Source organism: Cavia porcellus, unplaced genomic scaffold (genome assembly GCF_034190915.1).
Source record: "Cavia porcellus strain 051 isolate PalLab524CR breed Dunkin Hartley unplaced genomic scaffold, mCavPor4.1 scaffold_16, whole genome shotgun sequence".
Classification (NCBI taxonomy): Eukaryota; Metazoa; Chordata; class Mammalia; order Rodentia; family Caviidae; genus Cavia; species Cavia porcellus.
This window is the reverse complement of record NW_026947499.1, coordinates 52,220,533-52,242,381: the sequence shown is the minus strand read 5'-3', so window position 1 is coordinate 52,242,381 and position 21,849 is coordinate 52,220,533. Positions and strand designations below refer to the sequence as shown.

The 21,849-nt window shown below is 35.3% G+C and overlaps 1 protein-coding gene across 4 annotated transcripts in view; it reads right to left on the bottom strand.

The window, feature by feature from the left end:
• The window catches only part of Rbbp6 (RB binding protein 6, ubiquitin ligase), a 32,009-nt gene extending 10,389 nt beyond the window's left edge, over positions 1–21,620 (bottom strand). For 2 of the 4 annotated variants that reach the window (XM_063226678.1, XM_063226680.1), the window contains exons 1-11: positions 20,336–21,620; positions 15,413–15,512; positions 12,577–12,613; positions 8,247–8,291; positions 6,175–6,263; positions 5,962–6,058; positions 5,465–5,604; positions 3,666–3,779; positions 2,576–2,748; positions 1,036–1,139; positions 590–927 (exon numbers count right to left, since the gene is read on the bottom strand). In XM_063226678.1, coding sequence (XP_063082748.1) covers positions 590–927; positions 1,036–1,139; positions 2,576–2,748; positions 3,666–3,779; positions 5,465–5,604; positions 5,962–6,058; positions 6,175–6,263; positions 8,247–8,291; positions 12,577–12,613; positions 15,413–15,512; positions 20,336–20,501 — 1,403 coding nt within the window. In that variant the 5' untranslated portion in view covers positions 20,502–21,620. The remainder of the gene's footprint in view (positions 1–589; positions 928–1,035; positions 1,140–2,575; positions 2,749–3,665; positions 3,780–5,464; positions 5,605–5,961; positions 6,059–6,174; positions 6,264–8,246; positions 8,292–12,576; positions 12,614–15,412; positions 15,513–20,335) is intronic. The other 2 variants (XM_023560877.2, XM_063226681.1) reach the window with 1 other exon arrangement.
• Between the last annotated feature and the right edge of the window lie 229 nt (positions 21,621–21,849).

The window sequence follows — 21,849 nt, the reverse complement described above, 5'->3', positions numbered from 1 at the left end:
TTCCCACTATTAAAATAAAAAATTAAAGTAAACCAGATGATTTCTCAAATATACTTGCAAAAGTCTGACCCTAAAGATTTGGCTTGTCTAAAACAGGTTTGATGTTTATTTTTAAAGGCTCATTGGATTTTTTAAAAGAAGGAAGCTTTAGAGTACATGGCCAAACTTTTCTGAAGTAGTAGAACTTAAGTCAGTTTTCACTATTCTACTATGTAATTAATTATGCTCCAAAATAATCATTATTCCTGACCTCCACTTCCACCAGGGCTTTAACTCCTCTACTTACCAAAATATTCTTAGTTGCACTGAAATCTCTTTCCTAATAATATCATTATGACCATTATGAGCGAATTCTGCCCGTTATACAAATTAACATTTAATAGGGTGATTGGCAACTTAGGTATTATTTAATCTTGGGCTAGTTGCTTAATCAGTTGCCAAAAGAATTATTTTCATCTCCCTATTCCTCCAGTAAGACTAAGTCATTTCTTACAAATCATTTCAACTTACTAAGCACAGTAATCAATGTATTAATAACATTTAACCAACATATAACTTTGTTTTCTGCCACTGAGAAATACAAACTTACCGGAAAGGTCCATCTGATTTTTCAGAATGGACAGATATGGAGACAGTTGCTGTTATGTCAGGTACAGGAGCTGGGGTAGAAGATGGATTTCCAGGTACAGAAGGGGCCAAGGAAGACTGACTTGAAGTTAATGAAGATAAAGAGGGAGCCGAGTGGGAAGATGAAGACGTCACTGGAATCATCAAAGGATCTTGTTGTCGTGATATTGGAGATCTCATCAGAGGTTGTAGGTTTCGTTGAATGAGTGGTCTTGGAGGTGGTATTGGAGGTGGTGGTGGAGGTAACTGTTTTCGAAGTCTTTTTGTATAGCCAGTTTCATTTTTGAAGTTATTAACAGCCTATAGATACCAAACATAAAAATGCAGAAATACATCATATAGCTTTCAATCAACGAACAGTTAAAACATTAAATTTATTTTTCATTAAGGGGATACAAAGATAGCTACCTGTCGCAAGAATTTGTTGGCAATTAAAGCATCAGGAGAGACATCATTTTGATGACATGTTGGACATGTATGATCATCTGATTCTAGGAGTGCTGTTCTTATACCTACATATAATAAGGAAATTTTAAAAATCATAGGACAAACTTGGTACTTGTAGAATGAATTAAAGAGATGGACTACATTTCTTGTTACATTACTATTTTCCAAATATACAGAACTAATCTCTTTTTACACTAATAAAGTGAAATCTCATTTTACAATACTCCTCTGCTTTTTCTATGATCTCAGCTGCATCAGAAAGTCATAGATACATTTAAACGAAGTTCAAACTGAGAAAAAACTCCTTCCCAAATAAATATTCTTTGTTTAGTTAGTAAATAAAGTATAGTACAGAGGTGGCAAACTTTATGGAATGTGTGTCAAGGCTGGCTGTTATCCCTGAAAGCTCTAAAACGTTTAACATCATCGGCATAGTGAGAAGAAAATAGAAATAAGAATAGTCTAGAAAAAGCGATAAAAATTTTCACTTGGCTTAGAGTTTCTGAATAGGCACCATAAGAAACAAACATCACAGTCAGGTATGGTGATGCACACCGATAATCCCAGCACTTGGGAGGCTGAGGCAGGAGGATCTCTGAGTTCAAGGCCAGCCTGGACTACATATGGAGATCCTGTCTCAAAAAAACAAAGCAAACAAAAAACCCCTGCATCATTCAGGTAAGGAAATTATAAACACCTGCTGCACAGCAAATAGAAGCAAGATTAAACTGTACTTTCACTGATTATGTTTCAATAAGCAATTATCCAAAATATATCTTAAGTGACCTCTTCTTGACCTTGGTCCTCAAAAAAGCCAGAAAATAGTTATGTTCAAAAACTACCATTAGAAATGAAAAAAGCCATACCAGAATTGAACTCTAATTTTCAAATACCATTTTCTTTTGGATAAGAAGAAACAAACTTAGGGAAGTAGTAGTAAAAAAATAAAAGTCAAAACACATGTCAGTGCTGAGTAACACGAGAAGACAGTCTCAACTACTCAGAAACTTCAGGACAGGAAAGAGACTAAGGTATCATTTTAAAATATTCTCAAGATTTAAGGCCCAAAAGATTTAAAAATTTCTGTATAAACACACACTTAGAAAACAAAAATTCTCTATTAAAAATATTGCATACAGCCACCATGATGAAAATATAGGATGTAGTTAATTCTAATATTTAAAAGAGCAAAAAGGCCAGTGTTTAAAAAACACAGACTTCTATTAAATGTTCTGTGCCTGTAATCCTAGCATTCCAGAGGTTGAGGCAGAAGGATCACTAAGTTGAGGCCATTCTGAGCTATTATATAGTGAGTTCAAGGCCAGCCCAAACTACATAGTGAGATACTGTCTAAAAAAAGAAAAAAAAGGTAACTGATAACTGATCAGCAGCTACTATCGACATTTCATATTTTATCAAAATACACAATGTTGTTTAGGAGCCCTTCCAAGCAAATATAAATATTCCAAATACAGGTTTTTCAGTGTTCAGTGTTTCTTACATTCATCACAGTAACTGTTTCCACAGCAGGGAATGACAACAGCATCAGTCATAATATCTTTGCAAATCAGACACAACAATTCATCTGGGATAGGATCATCTTCTTCCGATGAAGATGATGGTTCCTCTGGTAAGAAGGGTGGTTTTTCTTTCTTGCCAATTGCATATGCTTCTCTGTAAAAAAAGGTTTTAGTGTTTTAAGAAGGCAAAATATTGAGGCTATATGTTCTACTATATTATAGGAATATACAATTCAGTACAATGCCCATTATTTTAGACAAATTAAATCTTCCAAAATAAGAGAGCTATTATTATGTCTATCCTGTTCCTAAACAAAGACACAAAACTCTATACAAGTATAACAAAAAGAAATAAAGAAATGATAACAGAAGCTAAAGGATCCCAGAATCCTTAACTCGTAGGAACAGAGGATCATAGAAGTAAAGCAATGCATTCAGTGCCATGAAGTTCTATTAACATGACAGAGCCAGAATCTAAATTTAGAGGATACCTTAAACATAATTTTCCCCACGGAAGTACATTTCTTGAAAACACAAGTAACATATCTACCTCCACAATCTAACAGTCTCCAAAACCCATGAAGTTTTTAAGAGTGAATGCTACAAGATGGAAAATTAAAATTGGTATTGACATTTTACAATTAAACAGAGATAGTTCAAGAGAAATATTTCACTGCCACACAATTAATAGAACTGACAGAATTAGACTTCAAAGCCATTATCAACTATAATTACTACCCTAAGAAATTAACCTATTTATAATCAATTTAAAAATACGATCTGAAGGATCAAAGTATGTGTTACAAAAATATACAGTCATACTTCATTAAGACATTCAGAGCTCATTTTTTCTTAGAAATGTATTTTTCAAAAATGCTGGGTATTAAATATATTAAAACACAAAAAGCTATTCTCAGACTGGTCACCACTGTTTCCACTCCCATCTCTTCATCAAACAAATCTGTAAAGCATAGGAATTCCTAGAGAAACCCTTTCTATTTCATTTAGGAAAAAAGTGTGTTTATCTCAATGCTGAAAATGAAAGAATCTCAGCTGTATGCAGTAGGGTACCTTAGGTGTGTTATTTGTGTTGCAGCTGCTCCATAGACATCACCACGATTCCAGAAATAAGTATCAATTTGCTTATGCCCCATTGTTCCCAATTTGTGAAAGAGGAGTCTCCCACTGCCCAAAAAAGAGAAAGAAAAAAAGAAGGAAAAAAAAAAAAAAAGAGAACAGAGGATAGAAGAAGAAACAGAAGAAGAGTCTGAGTTGCTTATCCGTGTTGTTAGTGGAGAGGGTGCAAGTTTCATTTAAAATATTTGGGCTCCCATCTCTCCCCAGTATTTGGTGTGTGTTTCACACAAAAGGGCTTTTGTATTTTCGCACTCAAAAGAAGTCAATTAATAGTGATGTTAACTTTTTCAACACCAATTTTTATTTTTAAAGAACTCCTGCATGATAAAGATGAAGCGGTCTGCTCTTAAACTGACATTATTATCAATTTCAACCTAAATTGAAATTAGAAGCTTCTATGAAGTATTTCTGAATTAGAAACAGTGTAACAACAGACTGTTCTAAGATGAACCACAAAAACACAGGATGGTGACTGATAAAAAATAGATGCGGGTGAAGTTGAGGAAGTGAGCAGGGTTGGGAGCTTAGGAAAGTACTTTTTACTTGTGAAACATTACATATTAATATTCAGTAAGTATACAGATTGACATTCTTTTCAGTTATCATTCCATAGTGACCATTTTCATTATCCCTACCTGCTTATTACTCAATGCTTCAGTATTTATAGCATAAAGCTAAAAAAAAAGTATGGTCTTAACTATTTTAGAATTTTTTTGTCATTGAGAACACCTATTCTCTAAACTGATGTTTCTCAAGGTATAGCCTGAAGTTATCTTCAATTTCTTGGAAGACTTGTTAAAAATGCAGAATCCGAGGGCTGGGGATTTAGCTCAGCAGCACAAGTGCCTACCTGGCAAGCCCAATGTTACGAGTTCAATCACTGTTACCAAAACCCCTCCCCAAAACAAAGCAAAGCAAAACAAACAAACAAACAAACAGAAACAAACCAGAATCAGGATCTTAGCACATAATTTCTAAATTAAAAACTGCCATTTGTCAGCAGAACACTCAAACCATAGTCTAAAGAAACACTTAATATTACGTGTTCCCAACTGTTGAAGGCAGTCAAAAGGTAATTAAACATAACTGTTAAGAGCAGATAAAATGTAATGTTAACTAGCTGAACTGTAACACTGCATTTTCATATCTGTTCCTTTCACTAAAAACTGGCTCATGAAATAAAATCTGAAAACACTAAAAATAAGCATGAAGGTGTTTTACAAAGTTACAAGATGGTCTGAACTAACAGTTTATAAACTTTGCTTTAGAATCTTAATCTTATGGTATATCCAAATTTATTTAAGATTCCTCAGTATTTCATTTATGCTTGGAACTCAGATTTGCCTTATTATCTTAAAGAACTTTTAACCTTATTTCTCAAAGTAAGTATATCCATTTTGTTCATTTAAGAAATTTAAATAGTATATATAAATAGTATAAATGTGGAAGCATGTATGTGAATGAGGAAGAAAGCAGGGAATGACAGAAAAAGAAAAAAAAATTAGAAGACTACAAGGGAAGTGGCACTCACTGATGACAAAAATTCCCAAATCCATTTGAAATTTGCTTTAAATGGAGCAGACTGCAGCCTTTCAATCTTAAAGAAATGCAACAGGTGGAAACTAATAATCTTGAGATACAAAAGTTCCCAACAAAATGAAGTAGACAAGTAACAAGCCCAAGATTAAAGCACTATACCCAGGGACTATCTGTTATCTAACTTGCACACTTACGCATCTATAGTTGGTATTGCATATTTTCCAGTGTTGGTAAGCATTGCACCTTTCATATTAGGATCTTTTACTTCCATCATAAAACTTCTGGGAATTCCAGTGCTCTTTTTAATTCTAGGCCCAGATTCAAAGTTTTTATCCTATTTGGAGGGAGAAAGGAGGGGAGAGATGAAAAAAGCAGTCATTTTTAATATCTGTTAATATAATAGTGTTTACTAACTTTTTTACAATGTTTTACATAATTGATCATTTAATACAACTATCATGTCACGTGAATCCTACTAACTTCATTAAAGAAAACATGCTTAGAGAAATTAAGTAATTTGCCTAAACTCACTCAATGGCAAAACCAACATTGGAAGCCTGGTAAATCTAGCTCCAGAGATGATGCTCACTGGCCATTCTAATAGACAAATCAAATTTTACCAATGAAAAAGGACAGCTAAGCAATAATTCTATGGAAAGTATATGTGTCACAGTTTCTAGTTTGGACTTACCCCATTTGTTGGGCAATTCTTAATATAATGGCCAGGTTTACCACAACGGAAACATGTGTAAGATGGAGGTGGTGGTCCTAGAGGTTTCTTCATGTAACTGAAAAGGAAAAAAATTACATGTACACACAGATTTCTAAATAATAAAGCTTTTGATTGGAGGGCAGGGGAAATCTCCCCAAAAGTTTCTGTTATATAAAATATTTCTAAACTTACTTAATTGGGTCGTATTCATGGCCAGACTGTGACATCATTGCTTTAATTTTATCTTCTTCGGAAGCATTGGCTTCAGCCAGATTGGCAGTCTGTTTAACAGGTAATTATTTGACACACACATTAGAAACACATTTAAGACCACGCAGCCAAAGACAACACCACTCATCCTGTAAAGAGCAGTATCTAGACTAACCTTGCATAAAATAGCTATTTACATGTATAACCTGGAGGCGGCACTGGAAATTCCTTAGATTATATGATGAATAGGTGTCTGGGAGGTTGAAAAAGAAGTCTTCCTGGGGTACTCAAACCTTAGACCCTGTTTGTACCTTCTACTAAGATTTGCATATTATTGTTCTATAAAGTCAAAGACTAAGAGAAACACTTGACGTTCTTAAACCTCGAAAATATTTCAAGTGTCAGAGTATTGAGACTAGTATAATTTTATACTTACTAATTGGAGGTAGGGGTGAGGGAGCAAGAACAAACATATTATGTAACTATTAGAAAAGTCAGAAGGCTCTTCAGGTCCTGGTGTCAGTTTCAAAGTACAAAAGATGTACATTTTAGGCATTTGTAACTTTAATTCAACTCTCCAGATAAATTTCATGAACTTTAAAGTACTATATACAATAATGTAGATATAAGCAGGGTCTAAGGGAGTGATTTCTAATTACTTGAATCTTCAAACATCTAGCACTCACATCAGCCACTCATTGGGTTTTGTAACTTTACATTCATCCACAAAACAAGCAAACAGTTTTAACATTTTATTGTAATTTTATATACAAAGAATGCTTAACATTAACAGAGCTTAGAACAATAGTAACATTTACAGAAAACTGGATTACAGATGTTTAACAACTAATTTGTTTGAACCCAAACATTGTATTACAGATTTAAAAAAAAATCCCCCAAACCTCTAAAACTTCCCAACTCCTCCCCACAAAGAAACAATTGTAGTAATAGACCAAAACTCCAAAGTGGGCCTTACAGTACACAAGAGTAAAACCAGTATACTACAAACTAATGATATTAACTCTAGGCTAAGCCATTTCGCATTGAGAAATTATAAAATAAAATGGTTTTAGTCCACTCATCTAGAATCATCAAGTTTAATGTTTAGTTTCCTAGGAAAGGAGCTTAAAAGGCAATTATTTGTTAGTAGGACATTTTAGGGGGATATGTCCTAAGGAAAAGGACACAATCTATAACAAAGCCAGGGACAAGATAGGGACAATAAAACTCTTCATTTTATCTTAGTTGCCTAATTTGATTTCACATTTCTGAAGGTAGGGAAAAAAGGATTTTTGGGAAAACGGACAACCTCTTTCTTGGTCCTCAAAAGACAACCTACTCTTTTTGTCCCCCAGGCACAATCTGTAAACTAAATTGTTTTTTTTTAAAAAATTCATCTAATGCTTTCCCAAACAAAAGATACACAGCATTGAGCAGAAAATGCAAGCAATCTTATAAAACATGACATATACAATGATTTCAGGAGGTAACAATTTGCCCCTCTGTCAAACATACACATTGGTATATTCCTATAAACAGTTTTATACACTTACATAATTCATGTAGTCTGTGTTCAAACAAATTAGGTTGTTTAAAATTTTTTCTAAAGCAGATAGCCTATAGCATAAAGAAACAACTGTAACAGTTAAAATAAAGATCTTCATGGGATTGACTCAAATAATCAATCAATCAATCAGATTGTCCATGTAAAAGGAAATCTTCTGTTTTGGCTGCTTAAAGTCCACATAATTTATAGCCAAAACCAGGGAATTCCTCCAGAACTTTGTTTCCAATGTATAATTAAAATGTATGAGGGGGAAAATAGATTAAGTATAGCTTCATGTGTTTCTTCTGTCTTGAAGATGAACAATACTCCAACATTATGCTGAGACTGACAAAGTACTCCCCTATCTTCTCAAAACAGAAACTACTCTTTACAGGATAGTAATATACAATGGTTTTGTAGAATATATCCTCCCCCAACCCATTTAAAAAAATGTTCCACATAAAATGTTACAAAAAAATTATATTTTCAAGAATATATGTATATATACCTTTGTAAGCTGGGCCAGAGTAATAGATGCAGAAGAGTCATCAATCTGTTCACAAAAAATTAAACACACATTCAAGTTCCACACTGAAAACATCTGAAAGTGATCATTTAGCCCCTAATGTCACTTAATGTTCAAAAATACTGGGCATGTTCTTAGTTTTCTAAAGACTATTTTGTTTTAAGGCTGGTAATTGCAGCTTGATCTACTTTTTTTTCTGTATCATTTCACTGCAGATTTTAAGGGTTATTCATTGAAAGGATTAATCACAAGAAAAAAAATAAAGGACAGGGTACCCTAAAATATATTACACAGGCAATCTGTTCAGCGTTGTGCCTAAATACATTAGAGTCCCTTGTCTCTCAATGGTCTCTTAAATTTTATAATGCTCAAGACAATGTGCACTGGTAGAGTAAAAAAATCAGTACCTTGCCTATGTCATCATACAACATTGTAAAAACACATTATCTCTTTAATAGTTCAGATAATTCATTTAATAAATAACAGCTCTCACATAATTGTTACTTTTTTCTTTTATGATCATGTACTGCATTGCTCAGTTTTAAGTTTTATTTTCTCATACAAAGAGTTAACAATAATTTCTGGCCAAAGAAATCACAGCTTTGTCAGAGCAATGATCTTTCGGGAGAGAAAAAAAGAAAAAAGAAAAAGAAAACCAAAGGCATCCAGGGTAAACAGAGCTGTCACGGATGATGAATGGATTCTACTATTTGGAGAAACATATGCAAAACATAAGAGGGCTTTTTAAAAAAATGTAACATTTAAAAATTCTCATCTTCTAAAATGACTAGTTATAAAGGTAATGTATTTGCATATTACACACATACAAATATATCTTGAGCAAATACTGTAATCTTGAATACATGACTTCCCTACAGCTTTCTATTTTAGTAACAGTGCTGCTTATTCAACATTTTTATAAGCTTCTCAAGAATTACCGGTCAGAATCATTCTTTAAAATGGAGAGAAGGTAAAAAGATGTCTGGGTCAAAGAAGAAGTCCTCATTGGGTATTTTTTAAAGAGTATTAATTAAAAACACAACTTCAGACCCTAAACAAAATGTAACTATTTTCAACTTGAACTTAACCAATGCTCACCACAGAAGCGACTCCATAAATTTAAGTATAAAAATAATGGCTACATTTAAGATATATCTTACAAATATTTTATGACTTTAAATGTTAGCTTGATAGATATTATTACTGTGATGTTTATCTAGACAAAAGGTTCTTTGTTCCATGTTTGAGGGGATGTGTTAAATAATTCAAAATACACTAATTTCACATTCCTTACGTATAGCCACATAATCCACCAATGGGTTTTCATTCTTGCTGAGCGTTAAAGTAATTTTTCTTTTGGGAACTAATCTTAAAGAAGTAAAAGAGCCATAAAAACATACACACACTCTATTTATCCAGAATAAAATTCCACCTACTTCATCTATTTTTAAAAGGACCATAGTACACTTTATATCAACTGAGTTATTGGAATTTAAGTAACAAAGACCAAGTAAATTGCTGCCACCCAATCTCCATCTATACAGTTTCTAATTAATGAAACAAATGAATAACCTTTAAAAATAGTCCATTACCCAAAATGAGAATATTGGTGGTTTTCTTAGAAAACTAATGTTTTAAAAAAATCTTCCCACTCCTCTAACACTTAAAATAACTTTCGTTTTGTTTTTAATGCTGGACTTTCTTGATCTTTCTTTTTAAAGCTTTCGTCATTAATTATACTGTATATTTATTGAGTTGAAAGTGATTTCAAATATGCAATCACATCTCCATCAGGTTTCTCCCACCAAATGACCATTACAGCACCTAAAAATAATCTGCAAATTTATCACAAATTTTAAAAAGGCATCCAATTTTATTTTCTACATATTGTAAGATATTAAGAAATGAGTAAAAAATGCTGACAACCAGTGGTTTAAGAACATTCAGGAATTTATAGACACAAAAATGTCAGTAAAAATACCGACTCTTGGTAAGATTATCAGGTAAGGTACTAATGTTAAAAAAACTATCACATTAAAAAATATCTTCCAAAATTGAGGTAACTTGTAAAAAATCATTAAAACTAACCTGTCTCCCTACATCTATTTAGGGGGTCATCCTTCCAGAAGCAAGGACCTTATATTTTCTTATATCAATTATACTTTACTAAAATTAAATAATCCACAAAGTATAATTTTCATGCTTAGCAAGAAAATATCTAGATTTGGAGTACCAACACAGAAAGATGACTAAATACAATGACTGGGGAATATAGAAACAGCCAGCCAGGATAAGAGCTGGCATAAATTATCAAAAATATACATACATAATCAGAATTAAAAAATTTTTAGTTCAGTGCCTTTGTTTTTGTGACTGTGTACATTCTACACAATTTTTTTAAAGTCTTCTAAGACAGACACTAATTACATTGGATGAATATATCCTTTCATCTTAAATATCAGCAAATGTACCCCAAGCAAATAACAATGGGGATGAGTTACTTAACATCTCCATTTCAGATAATTCTACCCTAAAAATTAAAGCCACTCTAAAAGCATTAAAAAAAAAAAAAAAAAAAAGAAAAAAGAAAAAGAAAGGAGAAACCTAAATAAGCTTGAAATCAATTGCTTATAAATGTAATACAGACATGCCAGGGAACACACAAGGCTAAAAGAATGTTAACTTTATTTATGAACATGTGATTTGTGTTTATACACATGCTAATAAACAAAAAGGAATTATTTTCAAGAAATAAAACTTCATCTGAATTCGTTAAATACTATATAAAAAATGTACTTTATACAAAATGTGTTACATTTACTACTAACAGTCACCAGGATAGTCAATCTTTTTGTGCTAGCATTTGGATACATAAAACTCAGCTTTAAACCAATCATCAGCAAAACAGAAACTCAGACAGGTTTTTTACAGCATTATGCTTTAAAAAAAAATCCCATATATCCAAAAAGAGGGGAAAAAAACCCCCAAACACTAGAATGTTGATCTTTGAATCACTGTATTTAGTTCCATGAGAACTAAATGCCATATATTTTAGAAAACAAGTTCAAAGCTCTGTTACCATGTTTAAGAATTGATGATCCAAGGTTAGTGAAATGGCTCATACACAAAGATCACTAACATTTAAAAAAGTATGAAATGAAATAGCAAGCAATACCCTTGATTTCTAAATGGAGATTTCAGACATCTTGCATTGTGTACAATATCAAGCTTGAGCAGTAAAATGTTAGAGAACCATCAAGTTTACAGAACCCAATTAAGATCGAACTGTATCCTGAACCCAGATATTTCATCCTATAATTTAGGAATACTGAGTATTTTTCACTTAAGAACTCAGTTAACATAGTGTCACACTTCAGGTCAATTTGTGGTTATAAGAAATATGTTACCCTGGTTAGAGGGAGTTACCTTTGATAAGCTATAGCTTGTAATACCCTACAATGAATGTAGTATTTCATCATCTTATAAAAAAGGGGGAAATATTTTAATTTGGGCATTTAAACAGACTAGAAAGAAGTGTAAGATCACGCATTAAATTTTGAAAATAATACGCCCAATGGTATAAAATTATCAAGATCATTGACATATGCGGGTTGACCTCTTGCGGGTTGGGGCAATTTGAGTTTTCACTTTATAGTATACTTGTAAATAAAGAATAGGAGGAGTTCAAAATGGGAAATATTGCAAGACTAATAAAACTGTATCAGTGGCCTCTGGAAAGCTTTTTTTCCATGATATATGTGAACTTAAGAGAAAGCATCAAACTTTAATGTAAGCTTTGCATGTTGCTAACGTATTTTTGAAAGCTATCGTGAGGCAGGGGAAAAAAAAAACTAACAAAAACTAAGTTATACAACGTGGAAATGGCAAAATATACAGTTCAAACATTTTTTTATTGCAAGAAACAAAAAGCACACAACAGCCTGTACATACATACAAAATACTAAACTATAGACAGACAGATGTAGAACATGTTATCATGTTCATTTGTGTAATACCTACACGATCTAAAAAGGATCATACATTACTGTACAACACAGTGTCCTACAGGAAGAATGCTACCATATTTAATATGAAACAGTGTTATGGGCACAAATTACCCATTTCTACAAAGTGAGTGTGCAAATTATGCCATATATATTCCGTTTAACTGAGCTGTCATCAAAATACATTTTATTTACAGTATGTGCTATGATCAGTTGGATATTAAGTTCTAAAATGATTTACTTCACTGCAACATTAAAAAGGTAAAAGCAATGTGTAGAAAAAAGTGTGAGATTGTGTTTTTACATACTGCTTTCGTAGTTCCCATCACTGGTTCAGTTCGACTTCTAAAAAATAAAAAGACAAAAACTTACATTAGCTATTTATGAATCTTTATGGTAATAAAACTTACTATCTCCAATCACATTATTAGGAACACGGTCTTCCTTTGGTACCCAAGATTTAAATACAGTCCATTTTTGAAGTAATAGACAAAACACTTTAATCTTTACTATCTTTGAATAATTTAAGATACATCTGGGACTAAAAAATGTCCATTCTGTACTATGGCATTCTAGAACAGGTACATCTTGCCACTTATAACAAATATTTTCTGAAAGGCTGTATGAGGATTTTATTATGTTTAGAAACTGTGGCTTATTCGTAATATATTGAAAAATTACTGAAAAATTATGTTTTTTTAACTGATTCAGATATGCACTTCCACATCAGGTTTTAAAAAATCAAGATCAATGCTATTAACATTTGTGGTGTGGATCTCAGAGAAAATGCTGCACTCCAAAAGTTAATTTTCAAATCTGGTTAATAATTACTTTCATTTTTAAATGTTTTAAAACAACACTCAAGGACTGAGTAAAAATGCAAACCAGCAGGAAAATACAACATAAAAACTGAGTATATAAATTAAAAGAATGAATTAAATGGTTATTTAAAACCAGGCAATCTGATGTTTAGAATATACGAATCAACCCAAAAAAAGGAATTTCTTTACAACACAGAAAAGGGGACAGAAGACGTTAAGTACAGCTTCAGTTTCAAGTTTATGATATCTTGACAATACAGAAATGTAGATAACATCTAAAAGAAATTTTTAGGTTTTTGTATGATTTGGAAGTCCTTAAGTTAAAAAGAAAAAAAAAAATCAAAGTTTTCATGAACTCAGACATTTTATGAGATGAATTTTATTACAAATGAAACTCGAGGTATTGTGAGTTAGTGTGTAATTTTTATTTTGTCAGGTTCTTTAAAGAATTCTTAGCTGGGCGTGGTGGCTCACGCCTGTAATCCCAGCACTTGGGGGGCTGAGGCAGGAGGATTGTTGAGAGTTCGAGACCAGCCTAGGCTACAAAGTGAGCTCAAGGCCAGCTTGAACTGCACAGAGAGATCCTGTCTCAAAAAAAAAGAATTCTTGTGCCCAGAATCTTAGTATAAAAAAAAAAAAATCCAAAACCTTTGATATTTTTAACAAAACACATGGTAAAGTATTTCAATGTGGGCATTAATTCTCAAGATAAAAGCACACTACTTGTGGTGGTGCATACCTCTAGACCCAGCACTCTTGGAGTCAGAGGAAGGAGGATCATAAGTTCATACCCAGCTATAATTTAGAGAGACCTTGTTTCAAAAACGGCTGGGAATAAACCTCTGTGTGAAGGCCCTGAATTCAATCCTCACATTATTAGCATTACAAAAAACAAAACAAAACTAAAAGCACTTATAAATAAGCTCCCTTGTTAAGTACAACAAAAAAATTATTAACGTTGATACTGTTCAGAAGATATTACATAAAAGATCTCCAAATATTAACACATGAAATGTAACTTTACCACAAACTGGTAAGAAAAATCTTAGCATACTTGCCTACATGAGATAAAGCTCCACAAAATGAGTATTTTATCTCAATTCCACAAATACACTCCATTTTTTAGGACTGGTAAATTCCAGAATTTTTCATTGATCCCAAGATTTTACCAAAATTTTGAACAAAGAAAGATACTCAATTTCTCGGTGGAAATCATCACCCTTAAATAGCCCAAGTTGCTGTGCTAATCACATATTTTAGTTTTGCTATCACTATTAAAATTGCAAGAAGACAGAAAAAGTTAAGCATATAAAAGCTTTAATTGTATTTCTTTAGTGAATATAAGTACTAGACTAGTCCTAGGATTAATGTGTTCTTATTCCAATAATGGACATACAAGAAGCATCATTAATTCTTAAAACTGTCTGTGGGTTGGAGAACAGTTGTTCCCTAGGTATTGAGGAACTGGATCCAGGACCTTTACCCTTACACCTCAGAAACACCCAAGACTCTTAATGCCCCCAAGTCTTGTGGATAAAATAGCACGTATTTCCATAAAACTTAGTGCAATCTTCCTTATACTTTAAATTATCTCTTGATCACTTATAATACCTAACATACAATATAAATGCTATGGTTATACTGCGTTGCTTAGAATGACAAGAAAAATCTACATGTTTAGCATAGACACTAATCATTGCAGGCTTAACTACACAGCACACACCAGCAAAAATGTAACAATCATTCTCCCCTCAAATCTTTTCAATCTGCAGTTATGAAGACATACACCTGTTTAAAGAAATGTGAGACACAAGACACCTTAGATAACATTAAACCTGATTTCAGAGTTATGCTCATAAATCCTATATATTCTCCGGCCTCCCAACCAAAGCCTCTTACTGGTAAGGACCATATGTTGTTGTTACTGAATAACCTGATGCTTTCAAAACATGTAAGACTGAACCCTACAACATATTTGGTTTTTTCGGAGCGTACAGGTATATACATGGTCTTGCTGTACTGTCTAGCCTGGCCTCAAATTTATGATCCTTTAACTTCAGGCTCCCAAGTAGCTGGGATTATAGGCATGTGCCACCAGCTCAGCTCAGCTCAACATATACATTTTTGTGGTAAAGAAAATAGTTCATATAGAACAAAAATTTTTCTTAATTGTTTACTTCTAACTACAGCCTGAGTCAATTTAACACAGGGACAGTATCACTCCATCTTCATAGTTTTGAGGATTGAAAGATAAAAATATGTACTTTTTTAAATTTTAAAAAGCTGTTTTTTGAGAAGTATATTAGACTTTATAAATACTTACATAACATATGTCTTGCTTGTAGATTTAACACCTCCTATAGGAACTCTTCTAACAATTACAGATGAATTCTTAGGAATTAGAGCATTATCATCAGTATATTCTGGAAGTAAAAGAGATAAATAGTCAAAATTCTATAGGGGGATTTGGGTAAATACCCAAGAATGAGAACTCAGTTCACCAAATATAAGTTTTAAGAGGAATAAACACAAGACATAAAAGAGCTCTATACTATTTGTTCCTTGTATCTACATTACAAGCATCATTAGTGCAAATGTGCAAAGCCATAAGGGGTTACGCTTCAATAATAGCAAATAGCACAACCAGGTTTTTGGTTCTATCACTTCTACTTGTAGAATTCCAAGTCTCAGTAAGGTTAACTATTCTGCAGTTTATTTAGGAAAAAAAAAAAAATTACAAAGCTGGGTAGGATGGCACATGCTTGTGATTCTAGCACTCAAAAGGCTGAGGCAGGAGGTCTGTTGCCAGCTGAAGGTCAGCATGGATTACCTAGTGAGTTTGAGGCCAGTACAGAATATATACTGAGACCCTGTTTCAGAAACATCCCACAGAACAAAAACACAATGAAGAAGGAAATTTATGAAAAAAGCTATTAGTTTGAGACCAGCCTGGGCTACGAAGTGAGCCCAAGGCCAGCCTGAACTGCACAACAAGAACCTTTCTCAAACAGACAAAAAAAAAATTTTCCTGTGGCCCCTAAACATAAGTTGAATTTTATAATCCCTGTCTTCACGGTGCTTGTTACTGGAGATGACAGACTAAACAATAAATTAAGATATATTATGAATAAGGAGAAATACTTTCTAATAATGAATGGCAGATTCAATTTCTATAGAATATTGGCCCAAAGAAAAAGAAAAAGAAAGTTGTTTCCTCTTAGGAAACTACATTTGTGACTTAAAAGACAAAGCACATGTGCAAAACAGACAAAAAGAACTGCAAAGCTGCAAAAAAGAATGATACAAAATACAGGCAGAAAAGTACTGATCAGCCAGGTGTGGTGGCATATGCCTATCATTCCAGCACTCGGAGGCTGAGGCAGGATTGCCTGTAATCCTAGCACTCAGACAGTCGAGGCAGGAGGATTACCTAGAGTTCAAAGTCACCCTGAACTACCAAGGGAGACCCAAGTACAGATCATATACTGATATATTTTGTTTCTAAATACAAGAGGAAATCATGGCAACAATTTGTTAGAAAAAGATGATGTTGTCATCCATATGAAGAAGATAAAGAGAACAAGAACAGAAATGCGGTAACTATAAAAAGGTTTCTACTTAGTCCATGTAGAAATGATTGCCTGTATTAGGAAGTGACAAATAGAAAGGGACTGTGAGAACACTGTAAGGACAGTCTTGCAATGTCACTTAAGATCAAAGGTGAGGATAAATAGATGCTATTTTTCTCCTCACTGAACGGTCTACAGAGTTTACAATACTTCCATAAGAATAAAATTAAAGAAATTGGACCCTAGCCATCATAAAAGATTTGCTATGGAAGGAATGTACAAAACTTCCAAAAATGCAATGAAACAAAAAAAAATCCCTTACTAGAGATCCAAAACTCACTTAAGAGACCCATCACTCTTAATCTCACAACTAGACATTAAGGTTCACTTTTAATGTTATTAAGTTTGCTTCTATTACATTATTTAGCACAGAATGGCTGACTCTTGACCTGATTATCTTGTTTATTACATGTGTAGAAATTTTAAGCTTTGCATGTACATGTATCACTTTGTTATTTTTAGTCATGTTATTACTATCCCCTATTACAAATTAAATTGTTCAGGCAAAGATTCTTTCAGCATATTTCAAGTACGTGGCTGTATTTCATACATATCCAATTAGAGTGATGCAATTTCCTAGATTTTAGACTGTCATTATCTTGGATAGCTCATGATAACTCCAAATTCCAAGCAAGCTCTAAGTCAGAAAAGTCTAGAGCAGAGAAGTTGAATTAAATGAATTAAAAAGTTAATTTTAGAACCAAAACAGTATCAAAAATCTGAAAGGTTATTTGTGCTTGTTCTATTTTCCTGCTATGACAATTCATTGCTATGTATTTCCCTTTTTGGACCACTTTCATTGCACCCCACAGGTTCCCGTATGTTGTATCTGCATTTTCATTTGATTGTGGATATTGTTTCATCTGTTCTTTAATTTCTTCTGTAATCCACTGGTTTTTCAGGAGGGCATTATTTAATTTCCATGAGTTTATGTAGGCTGTCTTTTTTTTTTTTGCCATGAATTTCCAACTGCAGTGCACTATGGTCATATAATATGCATGGGATAATTTTTTTGGAGACAGGGACTCCCTATGCAGTTCAGGCTGGCCTTGAACTCACTTTGTAAGCCCAGGCTGGTCTTGAACTTGTAACGATTCTCCTGCCTCAGCCTCCGCAGTGTTGGGATTATAGGCGTGCACCACCACACTGAGCTGCATGGGATAGCTTCAATCCTTCTGCATTTACTTAAGTATGTTCTATGAATTAATATATGGTCTACTTTAGAGATGTCCCATGTGCAGCTGAGAATAATGTATATTCTGTGGTATTTTTATACAATGGAGTATTATTAAGCTATAAATAAGGATAAACGAGGTTTTATAGGTAAATGGATACAACTTGAGACCATACTCATAAATGAAATAAATCAAACTCACGTATGTAAATAATTGTCTCCCTAGTGTTTAAAATATTCCAAGAGTAATAAGATCCAAAATGTAAAATATTGTGAAAATGATATGGAAAGAAAGTGCTCAAAAGGAAAAGAAATACTAATATATATATATATATATTTATACAAGATAGCCATAATACTAATCTCTGTAAATTCATCAATAATAAGTTTGTGCCTTCATTGTTTTATCATTTTATGCCTGAATCTTATAATCTGAACAACTAAGATAACAATATGCAATATATTAACTAATGTTAATTATCTATTTTTTGAAATTCTGTATCATTTCTATTTTGCTTTTAAAATTAAAAAAATTTTAAAAAGCAATCTGCAAATATGTTTCTGGAATTGTAATAGCTCTTAATATGCTAAATACAGCACAGTAGTATGCTAAACAGCACTAAAAAGGGCAACCTAGCATTCAAACAGACATTCTAATTTATCACTTAAGTGCCAGGATTACAATAGCTTTCTAAACATGAAAGAATTTTACGCTTAAAATAACTCTTAACACAACCAGTCCATCATTTCATTTCAAAAGACATGCTGGTATGTAAAGCAAACAAGATTAGCTGGGCGCGGTGGCATACACCTATAATCCCAGCACTTCGTAGGCAGAGGCAAGAGGATCACTGTCAATTTTTATTTTTATTTTTTTGTCTTTTTCGGGTTTTTTTTTGTACCAGGGATCCAACTCACGACTGCCTGCTTGCAAGGCAGGCGCTTATGCCACTGAGCTAAATCCCCAGCCCCCAGATCACTGTGAATTTGAGGCCAGCCTGGGCTACACAGAGTTCAAGACCAGCCTGAACTACAAAGACCCTGTCTCAAACAACATCACCCTCCCCAAGCAAAGTCAAAAAAATAAAGAAAACAGACCGATTTGAGAAATGTTTTGTGCGCTGTGATTACAGGACCTAAGGCTACTTTTGATGGATTTAAAAAGCTATTTCTCAGGTCTTCCTAACTAACAATTTTTCCTCTAAACAGAAGGACAATACAGGTAATTACAACTGATATTTTTTTAAAAAGGACACTAATATTCTTTTGTATATATGAGTAAAGTTTTTCCTTGAGTATTTTTGAGTCCACGATACGACAGTATTACTGTTTCTCAGCCTAATACATTCATACTCATGTCTGCATTATAAATGTAAAAACTAATCTACATGAAAAGATTATCTATCAAACAGGCTAGAGGATCCTGGTTTCTTAGAAACACACAGAACTCCTACTGGACATTACAGGCATCAAAAATTACCCAATTAGCACTTTGGTCTATTTCTTCAATACACCTCAGAAGACTGATTCGAAAACTACTACACATCAGCACTACTATACCCCGGAAAAAGAAACCAAAACGAGCTCAGTCAAAAAAAATAAATAAATAAAATAAATAAATAAATAAATAAATTAATTCCTGGCTGCATTTACAGTTATCTACTATTCAAACCCCAAAGTGTACTTTTAAAATGGGGACAGAATCAAGGATTCTAATAATGTTCGATTTGTACCCATGGTAGAAGCCCACCATTTTTCAGTACTATAATATTTATTTTTTTAAAAAATCAGTACTTTTGCACTTTACTGAATTGCTAAATTTTAAGACTAATACGATGAACACAAAGTTCAGCTACTAAATTACTGTATTAGTAATTCCGGAATTTACACACAACACAAAAGCAATTATATTACAACATTTTAAATTCCAAAACAATTCCGACATTATATGCTCAAAAATATGTAAGGATCTCTTCTCAATACCGGCAATTTCAAATAAAGAGGAGGGTGGGAAAGAAGACATACAACTTTGCTAGTCAACTCCCAAACACTGTTAGGTTACAAAAAAGAGAAACTGACTTGACGTTTTCACAGGTAAGAAACCTTGTATTGATGCTCCTTTCCTTCAGACAAAAAGTAAGTTAGAAAACACAAGGGAAGCATCCAAAGGACATGGGTAACAACCTTCGTTTTCTTGCTTATCCCTCATTTTAGAGAAATACCGAGAATAATCAGACTTCGATTTTCGGATTAGCCTATCGATAGATGATCAAAATATACAGAAATCAAACCAGGTAAACTCCAAGGTCGACAGCAATTCTTGGCTATCAATGAAAGTTGTACCTCACGTATTAAAAAGAATAGTGACGGTTAGTTCCCAATCAGGTCTCTTAACTACCATCATTTCCACCTATCAAACATCTGGAGCCAGCCCGACTCTTACCTTCTTTAGTTTGCGCGTTGGTGATCTGCAGGTCGCTGTCGGCAGCTTTCAGCTTCTCTCTCCCCATAATCTGCTTCTTTAAGTCGCAGAGGGAGATGTGGAGCCCGTCAAAGGTGACCGTATCATAGTTGCGTTTAGAGGAAAATTTATAATGCACACAGGACATTGTGCCAAAGGATGCCTAAGGTTCAGCGAGGAGACGTGGACACTCTCAATATATGTATATTTATAAACTTAAGAGCAAAATATGTACACACACAAAACACGCAAAGACACCGAAGGACCTCTAAGGCCTCAGATTAAATACCCCCCAACCACAAGCAGGGGTTCGTAAGAACAATAATGCAGAACTACCCCAAGACTCAGAATCGCTTCATGTGGGAAGAGGAGGGCCAGTGCGGGGAAAAGGGGAAATCGAGAATCCACCAACGGGCACAATGTCACCCGGCTGGGGCCCCCTCGCTCATGCTAAGGGCCGGCAGGAGACGGGGGGCAGGCGGTGCAGTCTGTAGCGGTCAGTCCACACGTTAGAGTCCGAGTGACCCCGCGGGGTCAGGGGTCCATAGCGCGGCCGCACCTCCCGGCTGGTCTCTCTCTCCGTGGATTGGGGTGACCCAGGCCCCGGGAGGAGCTTGAGGGGAGAGGGCCTAGGAGTCCACGAGCGGCCTCTTGCCTCCTTCCGGCTTCCGGAAGACCGGCGTCGGCGTCCCCAGGCCCAGGCCCCCACCACACACACACCCGGTCGCCTTGTCCCCGGAGGCGACAGCGGCCCCGCGGCCTAGGCCGAGGCCGCGCGGTCGGCGGAGGAGAGGCCTTCCTTCCCGCAGGCCGCCGGCGCCGGCTCCGCCTCCCCCCCCGCCGCCGCCGCCGCTCGGACACAAAGCCGGGCCGGGCCTCAACTAGGCCGCGAAGCACTTCCTCACCACCCCGGGCCCCGGCCAGCAGCCGGGGGGGCTGTGGCGGACCCCGGGGACACCGCCGAGGCTCCCCGACGTTTCCTCTCGCCGGATCTTCCGCGCTCCTTTCGCCTTTCGCTCCCGTCGCCTTTCGGCCCAAACCGCGACAGGAAGCCCGGAAACGGCCAGGCGGGGGGCGAAGGCTTCGCTGGCTCCCTTTTTGATTTGCCCCCCTGCCGCTCTCCGGCCCTCACCCAGCGTCGGCGACACCTCCAAGCCAGGCACTATGGTGGATGCGGCCTGGCTCCGGGCGACTGCCCCACTCCGGGGTCTCTAGGCAGGGACTGCACGGGCGGCGCGCGCGAGGCGGAGCTAGGCGTGCGCGGATAGGCGGGCCGGGAGGCGGGGTCACTGATGCCACAAAGCGCACCGGCCTGCCCACGTGACCCGCGCTTTGTGACTCGGAGCGCGGAACCTGAGGCTGCGCCGCGGACGGGAGAAACCATCGGCGAGCGAGGGAGGGGAAGGCTGAGACTTACACGGGAGTTCACAGTACAAATACTACCACGCTGATTTTCTCTGCAAAAGTGACATGCCAAGAGGGCTCGGCTAACTCTC